Source organism: Gasterosteus aculeatus, chromosome 10 (assembly GCF_964276395.1).
Source record: "Gasterosteus aculeatus chromosome 10, fGasAcu3.hap1.1, whole genome shotgun sequence".
Taxonomy (NCBI): domain Eukaryota; kingdom Metazoa; phylum Chordata; class Actinopteri; order Perciformes; family Gasterosteidae; genus Gasterosteus; species Gasterosteus aculeatus.
In genome coordinates this window covers 13,284,987-13,301,597 of record NC_135697.1, presented here as the reverse complement: position 1 = coordinate 13,301,597, position 16,611 = coordinate 13,284,987, and the positions used below count along the sequence as shown (strand labels likewise).

The following is a 16,611-nucleotide window of genomic DNA, read 5'->3' as shown; positions in this document are numbered from 1 at the left end:
TCATTTCAACATTTAGCAGTTTCCATCCTTCATAACATTGTCCCCCTGCCAGCAGGATCTCTTTCTCCAGGATGATTAATTGGATTACTGGAAGCCATTCCATTCTATTCAGTCCCTCATTAATACTTCTAAAAACAGTGTAGATTGTGGTCTTACACATCACATACTGCCGTGCGGCTCTCTCTCGGGTTTCGAGGGAAAGTAAATAGAAGGGCGGCGCGGTGGTGTGGCGGTTAGCGCGGTTGCCTTGCAGCGGGAGGGTCCCAGGTTCAACGTCACCCAGCGGCCTTTCTGCGTCCAGTTTGCATGTCCTCACTGTCTGCGTGGGTTCTCTCCGCTTGCTCAGGCTTCCTCCCACGGTCCAAAGACACGCTGTGCTGGTTCAGGATGACTTGTGACTCTGAATTGCCCCGAAGGTGTGAGGTTGTTTGTCAGCCTGTCCAGTTTGTCTCTTGTCCCCTGCAAGCCTCCAAGGACAAGTGGTGCCGAAGATGAATGATCGATTTGCATTACAGCATGTTTTAAACAATTGAGGGACTGTTTTCTCTCAGTCCATTGGTCCTGGTTGTTCTTTTGCCCCCCCCGCCCCACCCTGCCCGTGCCATGTTGTTGGTTCCAACCCCTGGCCTGGTTAGGGCTCAGAAAGCCCACAGCAGATTAGCACCGGCTTTAGCCGTGGCCGTGACATCAAAGGTGCACGGGCGGGAGAGGGGAAAGGCAGGGGAGCAGAGACACAGGACAGCCAACACTGGCACTAATATGGACGGGGTGAGAGGAGGACGCTGAACAAGGCTGAGTAAAAGTTGTGCAGGATGACGAATCGCAGAACACGATGAGGAGGAGGGTTGGAGTGAATTAATAGGCACAGGGTACTCAGACCAGACAGTGGTTGAATAGTGTTTTAGCGGCTACATTTCATTTCTTGCTTTACCCTTCACAAGGGCCGCCCGATTAAATCATTCTCCTCTTCTTCCTCGGCGTCTGAGAATTGAACAATTGGTCACTTTTTTTTTTTTTTCACCATCTCACTGTAGTCGAGCCCTAACCATTGTGTACTACTGGCATATTAATCATTAACATGTTTTGCCCTGTGGGGTGTACAGTGGAATATTAACACTTTGCATAACTCATCCGAGTAAAACAATTCATTTTCAGAATTAAGCTGCCCCACAATACTCATCCTGTGGGAAAATCGGATCATTATAGACAAAAACCATATGCAAATTAGGAAATAGGTAATATGATATTTTGAAACTATTGCACTATTTAGGTGTAATTGCTACTAACTAAAATGTGCTCTTTATTTCGTGCCATATATATATATATATATCCTAACATACAAATGTCTTCAATGGCAAGATAGCAGTCAGTATTTGTCTTTTCATGATATGTTCAGAATTTTGGAAATATACTGACAGCAATGGCCTCTTTTCCAATCCATGAGAGTCTAAAGACTCTTGCTTGATCTTAATTTAAAACGATTGGTGTAAAATATAAAGCAATTTTGAATACTGAAATTAATTCACTAAATGGTTTGGAATACATCAAACGGAAGACAATACTGAATCCCCTGCTTCCCCTATAAATAAATAAGATGACACGGAAAACATGGGTAGTGGTTGATGGTTTGTTATAGCACTCACACTTCCCTGAGGCAGCCGTCCCTGAGCCAACCAGGCGTGTGTTCCCTAATTATCAAGCACACCCTGCTGCTGAGGGAGCTCCGTGGCAGATCCCACGACAGAGGAAGTGTGAAGATAAAGTCACACAGAAATGCATGCACCCCTGCGCACACCCACACACAGTAAATATTTTTAGTTAGAAGATATTTGGGTACTCATGGGCAGGCCATTAAAGTCACACCATGTATTTAACTGTAACTAATTGAGTCCACCGGGAATGTTTGTCGTTGTTGAGCTTTATTTCATGTGCCAAGAAAGAAAGACAGAACTTGTACGTTCATGCATTTGATATAATGGCCTTTTTTCTTCACTTCAGGGGTTTTATCAACAAAACACTGTGGTCATTTAAAGTCTTCATCTGCCCTGTAGAACCCAACACGCTCAACAACAAATGGGCAACTTTGGATGCTTTCGGTTTGTGTACTATATCCGTAAAGTTGTGTTCAAAAGAGCAATTTTACACATGAATACTCAAATAGTAGTCGGTTATTCCTGCAGAGTAGCTGGGATTCAGAGAACTATCGATGCTCTGCAATGATTCAAGCCAATTTGGTTCAGCTTCGGTTCACACAACCGACCATTATAATTTCATCAGCTGCATCTGTCTGTCTCTCTCTCTGGAGTGTCCTGGTGGTCCAGCCCTCTCCTCCGTGGAATTTGATTTGAGATTTGAGCTTTTCCAACTACCCCTCTCACGGAAAGGACATGACTCACTAGCGCCTGCACACATAACACTGCTGGTTGGAATTTCTATGATGACATGGATCAATAAGTAACATGTCTCGCTTTATGATTTCAAACTAGTCCGTCTATAACTTAGGAGGCAAGTTTACATGTAGGTGCACTGATTCTTTTTTCCAGTGTGCACGCAACTACAACCCTGGTCTGTTTCCATTTTTCCCTCCATTTCAAGCCACAGGAAATATTGAGATGTTATTTCAATCACGCTTAATAACAACCATTAGATTACAATGAATTGTCAATACATTCCATGGATTCAGATCCTAACACATTTCCTTTGAAAAGCTTGAAAAATTGAAAATGAATGTCTGGTTGAATGTCATAATTTAGAGGTAAGATCGGTTATGGTTCAAACAGTGTAAAGACTCATGTCTTTTTTTAAATTTTTTATTATTAGCTTTGCTCAAACAAACAAGCTGGCATTGCCAGATTGTTATGTTTAAATGCCATCTGTCCAAACGAAACTGAATCTGAAATACAACTTCAATAACATGAAATTTCCCTGAGCATTCGGTCCATTTGATGTCCCAAGTAAAGGTTGTGGGAGTTTACCTTAAATGACTTTGACCGGATGGCGGAGCCAGGCAAGGCTCTGTGACTCAGAATATCTGCATACAGTGCTTCAGCCTGTGTGACTGTGCGACCGTAGGCTCTGTGTCTGTCAGGAAAGACTGATGCTGATTGACAGCTTACACAAGGTCTCTGTCACAGCCACTGTAATCACATCCACCATGGAAAGGCTGAGGCACACGCAGTCTTTGATGCACTCGTGGCCTAGAGGTATCAAGGACATGAAAGATATTGATATGGGGGGAACTCAAGTGTGCTGTTCCGTGGGCGTGTTTTCATAGAAGCTTCTGTATCTTTTTTTTCCACAAATAAGGTTTTCTGGTCTGTTTTTGAAAGGACATATGAAAATGTTTTTTGTTCATGCAGACTTCGCTGTCGAGGAATCACACAATGCACATATTTGCATTATTACTGATCGATGGATGATCAATCATCCACATCAAACGTTCTTATAGCTGAAATAAAATATCCTTTAGGTCAGAAGATCAGAATAACTATTTTGGAGAAGATCCTTTTGTCTCTCAAAAGTAACAATAGACAAGTTCAGGTTCTGTAGAAATATACGTCATATATATTTGGCAAAAAACAGGCTAACTACTAGATATTTGATTCACATTCAGCATAAGCTGATAAATAGCATATGTACAGTATGTATCATGCAACTATAGTTCTTTCCAAGTGCATTTAGTAAATATATATTTAATTGGCGGAATTACACAGAAAAGTGATTTCCTTCCACTAAAAGCCGCTCCATCCGTTCACCCGCCCAACCCATTCGATTCCTTTTAAGTACTTCCTTTTTGATTCCTTTTAAGTCCTTCTTGGGGCGACAATGTTAACGAGCGAGAAATTGGTGACAGCCACCACTGGGCTGCCATTAGGCTACTCGTGTCCCAATTAACTAACGATACTGCTGTCATCCTCATAAAGTAGCCATACCCTTTTAATCTTTGATGTTGAAATCAAAATCAATTATTGTGCGCTTGGAGTATGTTGATAGGGGCTAATAAAACAAAACTAATAAAGTTTGTTTGTTTGGCAGATGAGCGCTGCGACGACTTAAAAGCTTACTGTAAAAATGTTGAGAGTTGAGAGTTGGTTTAGAACATCTGTGCTTCTTTGAATGCATCATGCATGTCTATACATGCAGCACATGTGTGTATAGATAAATGGTAACAATGGTGTAGCTTTGTGTAGGGTAGGAGAGTGGAGTTTGCAACTGCGAACTTCGAAAAAGCCATTCATAACATTGCAACTAAATCCGAGAACAGCAGCATTCAATACCGTGCGGTACCGCATACAACCAGTGATTCATGGCTGGGTACATAATGTAAGTCCTAAAAAACAAAACTGGAAAAACAGCCCTACACCCAACCGAGTACAAATGTAGTACCACAGTACAAAGTACCACAACTGAATCTAAGTTGAGCCTTGCGTTGTGAATTTGATCAGATGGTGAGCTAAATGTGTCCTTTGGTTGCACATTCTTTGATTGAGGAAAGTTGGACGCGTTGTTCTACACCAGAAATATCTCATCTTTCATGAGAAAGAAATGGACTTTCTTGCTACGTTCGGTTGGACGAAGGACGGTAGGCAGCATGTTGATGACACACACACACACACATGTGTTGTTGAGAGCCACTGTCTCTTTCTCAGTCTCATTTCTACTTTGAGTAGCATGGACTCTGTTTGGATGACACAGAAAGGAAAAAGCCAGCACCCCCTTCGCCCCCCTCCCTCCAGTGTGCGCACCTCACTTCACTCTTCCTCCTACTTGCATGGCGGCGTGGCAGGCTCTCTTCCATCTGGCAGACACGCTGTTGATTAATGCGTTCATAATCACCACAGACACCAGGAAAGGTGATTAATATTAGTCATTTAACATAATTAGACCCTCCACAGAGAGTGTTTGTCTAAGTGCATTTGTGTGCCTTCCTGACCAAACAGGATGGCAGCAGCTCATGAAAGCATCACATGACCTGCTCCAGGCTGAGCTCCCCCCCCTCCTCCCTCAGTAGAAAATGACCATCCAGGTCATCCAGGAAGAGTTTCAGATATTTAGGGCCTTCCGCCAGGCTAAACTGCACAGACAAATAAACGTTAACATTAAGCTCAAGAGAAGATCTATTAACATTGGGAACGGTGTGAAATAAAATAACGCATACACTTATAAAATACATTGATTAATGATTAAAACCTTCAAAGCTGAATAAAGTATATCACCACACAAGGCTATATGAGTCCATGTTATCTGCATGGAACGGTTTTACACTGGAGGACCAATAAAGGCTATTCGAAGAGGAGATCAGTTGACTATCTATAATGGAAGTTAACTTGGCCCACTTCCACTTTGCCCACATACGTTACAGGCTGTTTTGTAGTTCAGTGTGACACGTTGATGGAGGATAGAGGAATAATGCATTGAAAAGATTGAGACCAAAAAAAAACAACCTAAAATGAGCTGATGTCAGCCGTGAAAATGGGTTTTCATCATTCTGTTATATTGTCTGAAATTCTCTTTACGTCCCATCTGCTGCAGACAACAACTTAAAAATGCACTCATTGCGTGTCACCGGAGTCATCCGCAAGCAGCTACCTTGGCACTTTGTGTGCTTTTAGATAACTTTGGTCTGGCTTTGGAGCAATTTCCTTATGGGGCGGGCTGTCAGTGTTGCTGACTTTCCCGCTAGGCTCTTGAACTTAATCTGCCTCACTAAACTGTACATGGTAATTAATCCCTCATGATGCCTTTTTCTTTTATAATACTACATTTCATAGAACATCTCTGGACTTTTGTTATCTACACATACATACTATACTCATACATCCATTTGTGTTAATTCTTGTTTATAGACAAATGCGGAGGAGCACCTGCCTGCATATGAATCTGTCTTCTATATACTTTTTTTTTAACCTTCCGATATCCCCATGAACTGCTCTGGAAGACTGTCAACAAAAGCTCACACGTCTGTCACCTCCTAGCTCTCAATAGGTGTTTGAACACTTTCAATTCACCATCTCACTCTCTGCAGGGCCAGCCATCTGGTTTTTGGGATTAGCATTTTTCTTTCTCTCTGCACAGATCAGTCTCATCAAATGCAAGCAATCTGTCCCCCGACTGTCTGAAAGTGTACATATATTTTACACTAAATCGTTCACAGTGCACAGCTCTTGCAACCATTTTGTTTCTCCTCTACCTCTTCACGTCTTTCTTTTCTTCTGATTCTCGTGTTTGAGAAAAGAAAAAAAGACGCAGCAAGTGATACGGCAAATCGCGTCCTCTCGGATTGTATGTTGTCCCAAAAGTAGGCATGCAGCAGTAGATTGACACAGAGGGAGGGATCACAGGGAGCGCTGTCAAAGTGAGAGCGAATGCTAATCTAAACAAAATGAAGTGTGAAAGCCAGACAAAGGGCCAGTGAACACAGCGGTGAAATCAAGGCCTTCCATATCATTTTTGCATCACGTACTTCTCAGGTCACGCATTGGGTCGAATCTTTGAACGGGTTCACAATAAAACGGCATCGGCAGCGACCCTGAAACTAATGAGAAAGAAGAAGACAACAGCAGGGACAATACCGAACTGGAATATAGTGGCTGTGGTTATCTGACAACCAACTGAAGTTCTTTTCTTCATAGAGTCCCAGAGATGTATGAACGCGCTGTGGCATAGACAGATGTGGAATGAGCAATGCCACAAGGGACAGATGAGCCTGTGTGAGATGAGGCGGGACCAACTGGGACAACACATGTCCGTCAGGGGTTCAGCCTCCGTTCTTTTCCAGCTTGTCGGAGGAGCTCATTACCACGTGCAAGAGACATACATTCCAAACATTCTCCTCAGCTGAAGCTAGAGTCTAAATAGGCGTTATCACACAATGGGGAGGGGTAAATATAAATTAGAAAACCATGGATTAATTAGTGGAGGACATTTGACATTGTGTGGCTTTCAACATTACTGTGTCACCAGGACTGAAGTGATTAATGTACGTAGTTACCATCAAAGACTGTTGAATAAGAGTTGGCTTTTAGTGAATAAGGATTTGCTAAGGAGTTAGTCGAGTGGTTATTTAATGAGGGGAAAACATGTGTATGCAGCCAAGGTGTGTAGCTACTGGCATGTAGCCGCTGTGTCTGTTATGTAGGATGAAACTCAAAGGCAAGTTGTTTTTTAATAAAACTATCAGCATGCACGACCGCAAGCACAAACCTCAAACGGAAGAGTGATCAGCTATTGGTGACTATTGGATATTGCATTTGAAATGTAGTGTGGTAAAAAGCCCTCCTTGTCAGTAATCCGTCGCTTGTCGATTCCCCACACTTGTCTTCTGCTGATTTGAGCAGGCTGTTGTGTGATTATTTTGTGAAAAAAGCTCAAATTAAATAGTAACTTGATTCCAAAAATATATTTTCAAAATAAATATTTCAATTGCTGCATTTTATTTGGATTTTAATGGCTGTTAATTACTTTGTATATTTTTTCCACTTTATCAGTTAAACTCTATGTCGACTCTTTTTTTTACCGTACCACCCTTTAATATGTGGGAGCCTTGGGGCTTATTGTTTAAAAGGGAAAATTCTGACACTGCACTATTCAGTGCCTTCATTATAAAAAGTGCACAGGGGCAGATTGTACAGCAACAGAGGTTTATAAGCCATTTAGCTTTATGAATGCCAGTAAGTTGCCGTAATGGCTTCCGGTTAAATCATGCATGCGTATACAGACCTTATGAACCTCAAAAAAAAAAAAAAAAAATTTAAATTGCCAAATACCTTTTGACATTTCTTCAAACCAAAAGTAGCCATTTAAGGTAAGTAAATGTAAAATATTTTGGGTTTTATTTTTGAGGGAAAACTCATTTGAAAGCACGAAAACAGCAGGTCTGAAGTATTACCCCACCCCCCTCTAACATGACAAACTATCAGTAACTGTTGCCATAGAAACAATAGACCCCTACCTCAGTCCTGGCATCAGTCAAGCGATCCCAGCTACCGACAACCTGGCATAATGTCTATGAACTCACACACATTTCCTAAAAACAAGCCAAGTAGCCTACACCAACCCGTGGATGCTTCTCTCATGATATAACAACTGAGCTCTTTCAAGATGCCCTGGTACCAGGGGGGGGGGATGCAATGTACCGGCTGTGATTGGGGGATTTGACAGTGTTGCCAGGTTCAATATCATTAGCACTGTTTCACCTGTCTGCTCGCAACCTGCGTCATAGACACACTTGGAAAAACAAAGAGCTCAAACACACAAAACCACAAAGAGGTAGATAGACGCGAAAATGGGGAGCGAGAGAGAGAGAGAGAGAGAGAGAGAGAGGATCTGTCCAGCGAAGCATAGCTGTCCACCTAACGAGACTGATTTTAAATCTTCAGTTCTTAATAATATTGCAACAAATTAAATTAAGCTTTGGACTTTGACAATTTCCTTTACAATGGTTGCAAATATATATTTTTAATGTTAAAAAGCATTCAAGGTGTTAAAAGCAGGTACAATCAACTCATGTGGCGGATCACCACCAAAATAATGAGTAAAATAACCAAAAACACTATAATATAACTAGTTGAACATTGTTCTGGAGTCCGATTGATTCAGTAAGCTGTGATAGATGTAGAATGTATTTCAGAACCATACCTTCCAAATGCAGTCACCGTGCGTTTTGACCTTGGGCGTGATTTGTTTAAATAATGTTCTCTGTGCATATCTCCTCAAACCTCCTGTAAAAGATAAGGAAGATGCCCTTGGAGACTGCCCGAGGATATTACAGGCATTTGTTTACTGTTGTTTTATAAACCCGGGGGGAGGGCTCAATTATCACTGCCGCTTTTAAGAGTGACCTTGGCAACTCATTAGTTTCCCTCCCGTTAACCGCTGTTCCAATACGGCCTGCAGGCGATTACACCCATCGAGGTGCCACATACTCATTTTTTAGATGAATGGAGTGATTGATGCCGTGTGTGTTTGGTTTTTGGGGTGTGTGCACCACGACCTTGCTAGGTGATGATGGCAAAGTGTCATTTGAGCCTCTGAGGTCTGAGAGAAATCCAACAGTAGGGTAGAAATGGGGAGAAGACGTTATCTGGATTTGTCTTACGCTCCATCTTAGTCCAACAATTGTGTTGGTCACTTTTTTTGAATAATCAAAGTCATTAGGTGCTCTATCGTTTCCTCCTCAGCATTGTTCCACAGTCCATTCATTGGCAGTTAAGTCCTATTACTTTGCTCTCAGTGACTTTGCCTACACCTACCTTGACTTTTTTTAAGAAGAGCAATAAATCACAGTGACACTGGAATCAATTGCAGAACGAGTGGCACTAAATTCTTTACTTCCATGAAGTGAGCTGCTTTAGTTTATGATTCTGCCTCAGTTCCTCTGCTTGTCCATGTGCCTTTTGGGCTGTTTTCAGATTATCTCAGAAAGTCACTTTGAAGTTAACTACCAACTGGGCTACTCATTGATGTGAGGGGTATATACTTTTTTTAAAAATGATATATTAACTTTTGCTATGCCAGCTGTTTGAGACAGCAGTTTATTCTACAGGTCTCTTGGGACCGATGTTCCATACATTTGTGGAATTAGGGTTGAGTTCATGGAAGCAGAACCGCTAAATGGTGGATGAATTCTTTGGGCCACATACTTAAATGTGGTTAAGTTATTTCGGAGTTTCATTTCAATTTAATGCCTTGGCATAAGCAGTGTGGATTATACTTGAGTCTACTCACATATTTGAAATATATCTAATTAAAGCAAAATTGAAGCTTTTTCTGATTTACGGGTAATTCATTCAATTTTAAATCAATATTCAGAGTTTGAAGCTGGGTTCTTTTTAGTCTTTTTACTGGTAAATTCTAACTTTGAAAAAGGTTTTGATTGGTCAGACGTGTGCCGCTCTGCCTACCAAACATTGCTCTTTGGTGGAAAAACAACTTAATGGTCTTCTTCTTGACTTTGATGAAGAGAACTCAAGTTGGTATTGAGGAGGAAATGTGTTAGGGATGATTAGTTATGAATGCCACGCATTTGAGAGGGTCAAATGGCAATCTTACCAACAGAGTTATCCCTAAGCCTGAGGTGTGTTTCTACCTTCTACTTTATCTTTAAAATGACTCACAAAAGTGCATTTGTAGGAAGCTTCAAAATAGGCTTGAAGAAATGTTGACGGCCGTTTTGTTGTTCTTCCCGAAAGGAAATTCCGTCCAATCATTGTCCATATCATGTGTTCTGTGAGGGCAGAAAATGAGTTTGTGGGAAGAGGAAGAAAAGAATCCCTCAGAATATTTAACAAGCCTTTCTGATGGGGCCAGAGGTCTTCCCATGAATAATACATGAGGGCTGAGAGAGGATGAGGAACAGACATTTTGACACTGTTGGACCAAGGCTTCCAAGGGGAAAGTGAACATGCCGGCTCTGCTGGGTGAGCGGTTTTACTGGCTCGGCCAGTGGAGCTTTTCACCACCTCTGCAGGGCTTTCTTATCGTCCACAGACCCGTGAGACATTACTGCACTCCTAATGCATTGGCCTTAACTTCAAGTTTGAGGTTGATGGTTTTTACTGCCTGGCTGGTTGCTTTGAAGAAATGAATAACCGGTGTTGAGGGTTCCCTGTTGTTTGCCTCTGTTGATTCATTTAAACCCCTTTTGTATGTTCGGTGTTACACAAAGATACATCTGAAGGTCACATGTACAGCTCCGCGGCCTCAGATTTAATATTGGCTTTCTGGCATCTGGGAATGATGTGGTGAGAGAGAGAGAGAGAGAGAGAGAGAGAGAGAGTCTAAGGGAATATCACCAAGAGTCAGAATGAGAAATATTTGATTGATATTTGCGCTCATGCTTGTAAATGTGAATGTTTGGGTAGTTGTGGCCTTTCAGCCTGCATGAACATCTGGATGGACTGGCCTGTGCTATAATTCATAAAGCCTCATTAAAATGCTAAAAGTTTTGGCTTTAAAGTCACTGTGACACTCCCCGCCCCCTCCCCGGTCTGCTGTAAGCAACAGGACCTGCATACTGATCAGAACTCTGATTGATCTACGTAAGTGGCTGCAATTAAACAGAAGTTACCCAACGCATGCATGCAACTACACACACACACATGAACACACACGTGTGGTCATCTCATGCTACATGTCGATGCATTCATTGTTAAGCATTTGATCCTAATGTGGAGCTAGTCCCCTTTGACACGTTCACTCCGCCCATCACTGATTATGCATTGGATAATGTGACACCTTCGCCCCTCGAACAGACAAAAGGTGACATTAAACGATGAATATAAAGCAGTAGAAAGGACCCTTTCCACCGGTAAGGGTTGGTGAATTGCGTGATGGCTGCAACCTTTGTTGCAGACTCCTGAAAGGCATTAACAATGCAGTGAGTCACACCTCATCCGTATGGGAAGTATCTCTATGCCTGTGTTGCTTGAGTGTATTCTGACTGGTCGTGTGTACTCTCTCAATGCTAACATGTCAAGCTAATTTGTCTTCAAATACGTTGACATTGAATGTTGCCTAAGACGTTGTGTTACAGTTACACCATTCCAGGTCTTTTATGAACGCTGATACTGTGCATTGGACACGAAAGAGCTGCATGAGGTGTTTGACAGAAAGCTCTTGGGGGTCAGTGTTCTCAGTTTAGAGCACCACTGGCAGTCTATTTCACCTTGCCTTTCCCAAAATACATTTCTTGGTCTGTCATCAAAAGTCTGACTCAGACTAAGAGCTCTGGGGCCTGGAAATGGAAACTGATTTACTGCTGCACTCTCAAGACAATTCCGCATAAAATGTAATATGGTCAGCCGGACGGAGAGAGAGCGCGATAGGGTGAGCTGAACTACAGAGGTGGCCTCAACACCCTTCAGTAGACCTCCATCAGCCAGCTCAGGACTTTTTCTGTTGCTCCCACATGGTCAAGCTTACACCAAATCGTTACATATTTTCAGCAAAAGAGGAAGCGGACAGTGAAATGGTAAAAGGCAAAGGGGACCCGAGGTCAGAGGGATAGTTATGGTGTTCCGTTCGTCCTTCATCCTACATGTATTAATCTCTTAATCCGTAATAGCATACACATCAGTTCCTCAGACTCTGCCATTTACAATGTCAGTCTTTAGCTCACAAGTTAACGGAAGACGATTCACGCTCATATTGCCCTTTAATTAAAATGGATATTTGGATTTGCCCCCCTCTCGCCCCTTGACTCCAGTCCCCCCCACCCCCTCCCCCTCCCGCGACTCTGTACGACGGATAAGCAGTTTGAAGATGGATGGATGTGCATTCAAATCCTGGCTGTGGTATTTTGAGGCCCTTTTATGTGCCGTGTTGCATCATGTAATCCATTGGTGTAAGATTTAGTGCCCGGGACTGTGTGAGCTGTCACAGGACCCGGCTACGCACTTGGAGCCAGATGATGGGCCACCCAAAATGCCCCCCTCAATACTTAATCTCGGCGTGATGAAACATCTCCTGAGGCATGCTGTTCCTCTTTATCATTCTCACCTGCTGTTGTAAATCAAGGTCGGCGTTTTACAACGTGGATTCACATTTCTGTCTGATTTTTCGTTGTGTCATGCAGCCCGAAGGAACAAATAATCTGATCAGACGAGTAATTTAATTATGCCCACATATAAAAAAAGGAGAAGAAGATGGAATGCCTTGTTTACTCTGTTTTCCCATTCAGTATGATTCAGATGGGGGGTCAAGCTGTAAGTCACGGGGAGTTGAAGAATGTTCAGTGAAGGAAATTACAAAAAAGTTGTATCACAAAGTTTAATCAGAAATACACTATTAAAAATGTAACCTGTGTACTTGGAAATTATGTCATACGGCATATAAGGTACATAATGTATGTTATTTTCATTATTGTTTATATATAACAGTATTGATTGTTGTTGATTTTTTATTTTAAGTATGTACCTTTAAATAGGGAGAAATACATGACTCATTCCCGGATGTCAAATCAAATCACTGACATTTTGAAATACCATCTCTCTTTGTCTCAATGCTGCATTGCGATTTCTCCGGCATGTAGCCAAAAACTCTTTTTGTTTTCACCTCCAGTCCATCAGGTGAGATCATGTTTAGCTTGAATAATAACCGACTTTGAAGCCCACCTGCAGCAATAGTTTACCTTGCAAACAAGCGGTGCTGTTTTCTTTACAAGCAATGCCAAGTATGTCTACATCTAGACACCCACATGCTTTCCATTATCCCAAGAGAGCTCTACTGAATAGTCACATATCACAACCAAATACCCTCACTGGGCCGAGCATCTCCCCACATCAATGGGAGCTGGTCAGAGGTGAACCTCAGTGCAGGTCTACTCTCACAGGGTGGAGCAGATATGTCGGTTGGGGATGTAAGGTGGAACAAGTTGGGGGAAATGCAATTTACAAATGGACCATTGGAAGTAATTCACACCCTTGTGGGAGTGTGTGCCCAAGGATATGGGTGCATGTACTGTATGCGTGGGAATGAGTGTGTGTGTGTGTCAAGATAAAAGATGATTCCGAAATGGCTTCGGCTTTAACAACTGAATAAGTGGCTGGTAAGGAACATACCTCATTTACATACAGATCAGGAGGCACTATAAGTGTGTGTGTGTGTGTGAAATATAATACTATTACTTTATCGAAGCAGTAAAAGGACTGTCCTCTCTCTCTCTCTAAATGCCACCAATGATCTTTCCTCTCCCATTTTTTTATTGGGCCACAGTTTGGTTAAGAGCCATTAACGTAATAGTGTGTCTTTAGTACTAAACCTTCCTTTTATTGGATCTTTAATGTGTAACATTTTAACATCTCTGAGACTAGGCCACAGTCATTTCCAAACATTAGTATAATTACCATAAACAAACTCGGCATACCACAATCACCAGCATTGTCATGCTTAATTAATAAAGCAGTGTTATATGAAGGAACTTGGGTACACGTTGTGTACGGAGGCTTCCTCTGAGTGTTTAGACTGACACTGCATGTAGGACCGTGTTGTTTAACCTTTAACCAACCTTTAACCAACATTTTAAGATGCTATTAAATACGATTGATAACCAAATGCACTCTTTTCCCCATGTCTGTGTCTACAGGTTCACTGGCCCTAACCTCCCCTCACCCATCATCAGCAGCAAGAATTGGCTCCGGCTTCACTTTACCTCAGATGGCAACCACAAGTTGAGAGGTTTCAGCGCCCAGTACCAAGGTGAGATGAAGACAGGTTTTGATGCCTTTCACCAAGGCAACAGCGAAACAATGCTGTGTTTGTATTATATCTATGTATTCTTGGTCATCTGAAGAGAGCTTTTCATGGTCGTTTTTCACTAACTCTCCCATCATGAGATATCCGCATCAAGTGCCTAACATGTATCTCATGAAATAAGGAAGGAAAGGCAGGAAAATTGATTAGTTCATCTAGAATAAAGGTGATCTCCAAGGACCTCACCTCCAGCCTACGCTGGAAACCTTAGAGTCAATGGGACAAGAACAAAAACCGAGAGAAATAAGAAAGACAAGGAGAGACAGGAGGATTTTTACCAGGTTTACAGGTTACATTTTGGATAAACATATTAAGAAGACCAGAGAGAACCTGGAGGCTAATACTTTAATTGGATTAAGCACTCTTGCAGCCTCCGTCTCCTCACAGACTTTTTCCTCATGACAGTTCCCATGATTCATGCAACTACGGAGTAATGTAGACTGCTGGCTCTGTTTATTTTATTTTATTCTTTAATGTCCTTCCTTTTGTGCGGCACAAGAAACAGCCACACTGCATCAAACCTTCCCTCGAAACACATCCGAAAAAAGTTTTCTATTGGGTGTTTTTTCGAGAAGAATAATGAACAGAATGTGGCGCAGGGGGTAGAGCGGGTGCGCTGGGAACTGCAAGGTTGGTGGTTCGAGTTCTGGCTGCCCCCTGTCTCAAGTTGAAGTGTCCCTGAGCAAGACACCAAACCCCTAATTGCTCCCCAGGCTAAAATGTGAAAACAGCCATGGGTTTAAAGTGTAATGTTAGTCGCTTTGGATAAAAGCGTCAGCTAAATGACCTGTAATGTAACATACTTTTTGACACATGACTTGGATTGGCATTGAAATGGAAAACCATTAAAGTAAAGAATAAAAGGTATTCATGCCAAATAAGTTAGCTTCTGTCTTTGCAAACTACAAAAGTATTTCAAAAGGATCCTGTACATTGATGAGCTCTCTTCTTCTATGTAAACTAAATGTAGAATTGTCATTGACTAAAATGACAAATCTGCAGTATGCTATAGTGTATGGTGTATTCAATGGTGTGTGGAACATTTTACATTATATATTGTATCTGCTGCAAACAAGAGGCAGTCCTGAAACGTGATTCTGCTCTTTGCTTTTTTATCTTCCACAGTGAAGAAGATGACTGAGCTAAAGTCTCGAGGTGTGAAGATGTTGCCTAGCAAAGACAACCACCACAAGATCTCAGTGTGTAAGTAGAGAACCGTAACTGTCAAATTGCAAAATCTTTCCCTGTCCCTCTTCTGCTCACCGCTTATTGTCCCATTCAGCTTTATTGGAACATCTCTAACGTCAACAATTTGACAGAGATAAGTCACCTGACTAGAGTGGGGGATGCCAAGACACGCTTTTCAGACAAAAAAAAAGATGCTTTCATGTTAATCCTGCATCAAAGTCGATTACAATTATGTTTATGCACTTCTACCTTTAACTTTATTTTTTGCTTTTAATACCTACATCTCTTCTATTTTCCTTTCATTTGCATTGCTTTTAATGCATTTTATTTTCCCTGCATAATTTGTCTGCCTGTTGCCACAGAATAAAAAATACAGACATTGTGGAAAATGTTTTATTACTTTGAGGTTATTACCCCCTGCATCCAAAATATCATTTTAGTCTTTCTAAATGCATCAACATTTAAACTGGAAACATGCAAATTTCGCCCCACTGAAAAGGTAGACTTAATTCCTGCAACCACTTCACTTTCTACTACTATATTCAAATATTGATTTAGCATTTAACAATCAACAAGTTTTTTTAATAATAAGACGAAACGCAGTATCTGCTATGACTGTATGACAAAGCTTGGCGGGCAAAGTCCCACATTCCACAGTTAGTGAACACAACAGTGAGTCTCGTTTTTTTAGTTTTTAATCCCCTCTGCTCATCCCAATTAGCCTTGTTTAAAATGCATTGGTATCTTGCCTCACAATGGGATCTTGGCGAATGAGCAGGTGTCACATTGGTTTGGCTCTGCCGACCTCTGACCCCTCCCAGTCAGTCAGATGGGTTCTCTGGGTTGGCCAAGTTTATTTGACCCCTCCTGGCAGTCTGCCTTTCGCTGTTTTGCACCCAGTGACACGAATAAACTGAGCACCACCAGGAACCGTAAAGGTGAATGACGAATGAACCCATGTGCTCAGAGTGAGAGCACCATGCATATCAATGAATCAAAATGAATACCAATGTTCTTTAAAATAATATATATATATATATATATATATATATATATATATATATATATATATATATATATATATTTGTATTAGTTTTGTTTGTGTTTTTATGGGAACAATGGTTGTTGCATTGATAAACAACAATACAGCCAACATGTGGTGTCAATATTTCC

At 41.6% G+C, this 16,611-nt stretch overlaps 1 protein-coding gene across 1 annotated transcript in view; it reads left to right on the top strand.

Moving 5' to 3' along the window:
* Positions 1-16,611, top strand: part of csmd2 (CUB and Sushi multiple domains 2) — a 174,237-nt gene that overhangs the window by 63,936 nt on the left and 93,690 nt on the right. The window contains exons 6-7 of the mRNA XM_040188144.2: positions 14,084-14,196; positions 15,376-15,453. Coding sequence (XP_040044078.1) covers positions 14,084-14,196; positions 15,376-15,453 — 191 coding nt within the window. The remainder of the gene's footprint in view (positions 1-14,083; positions 14,197-15,375; positions 15,454-16,611) is intronic.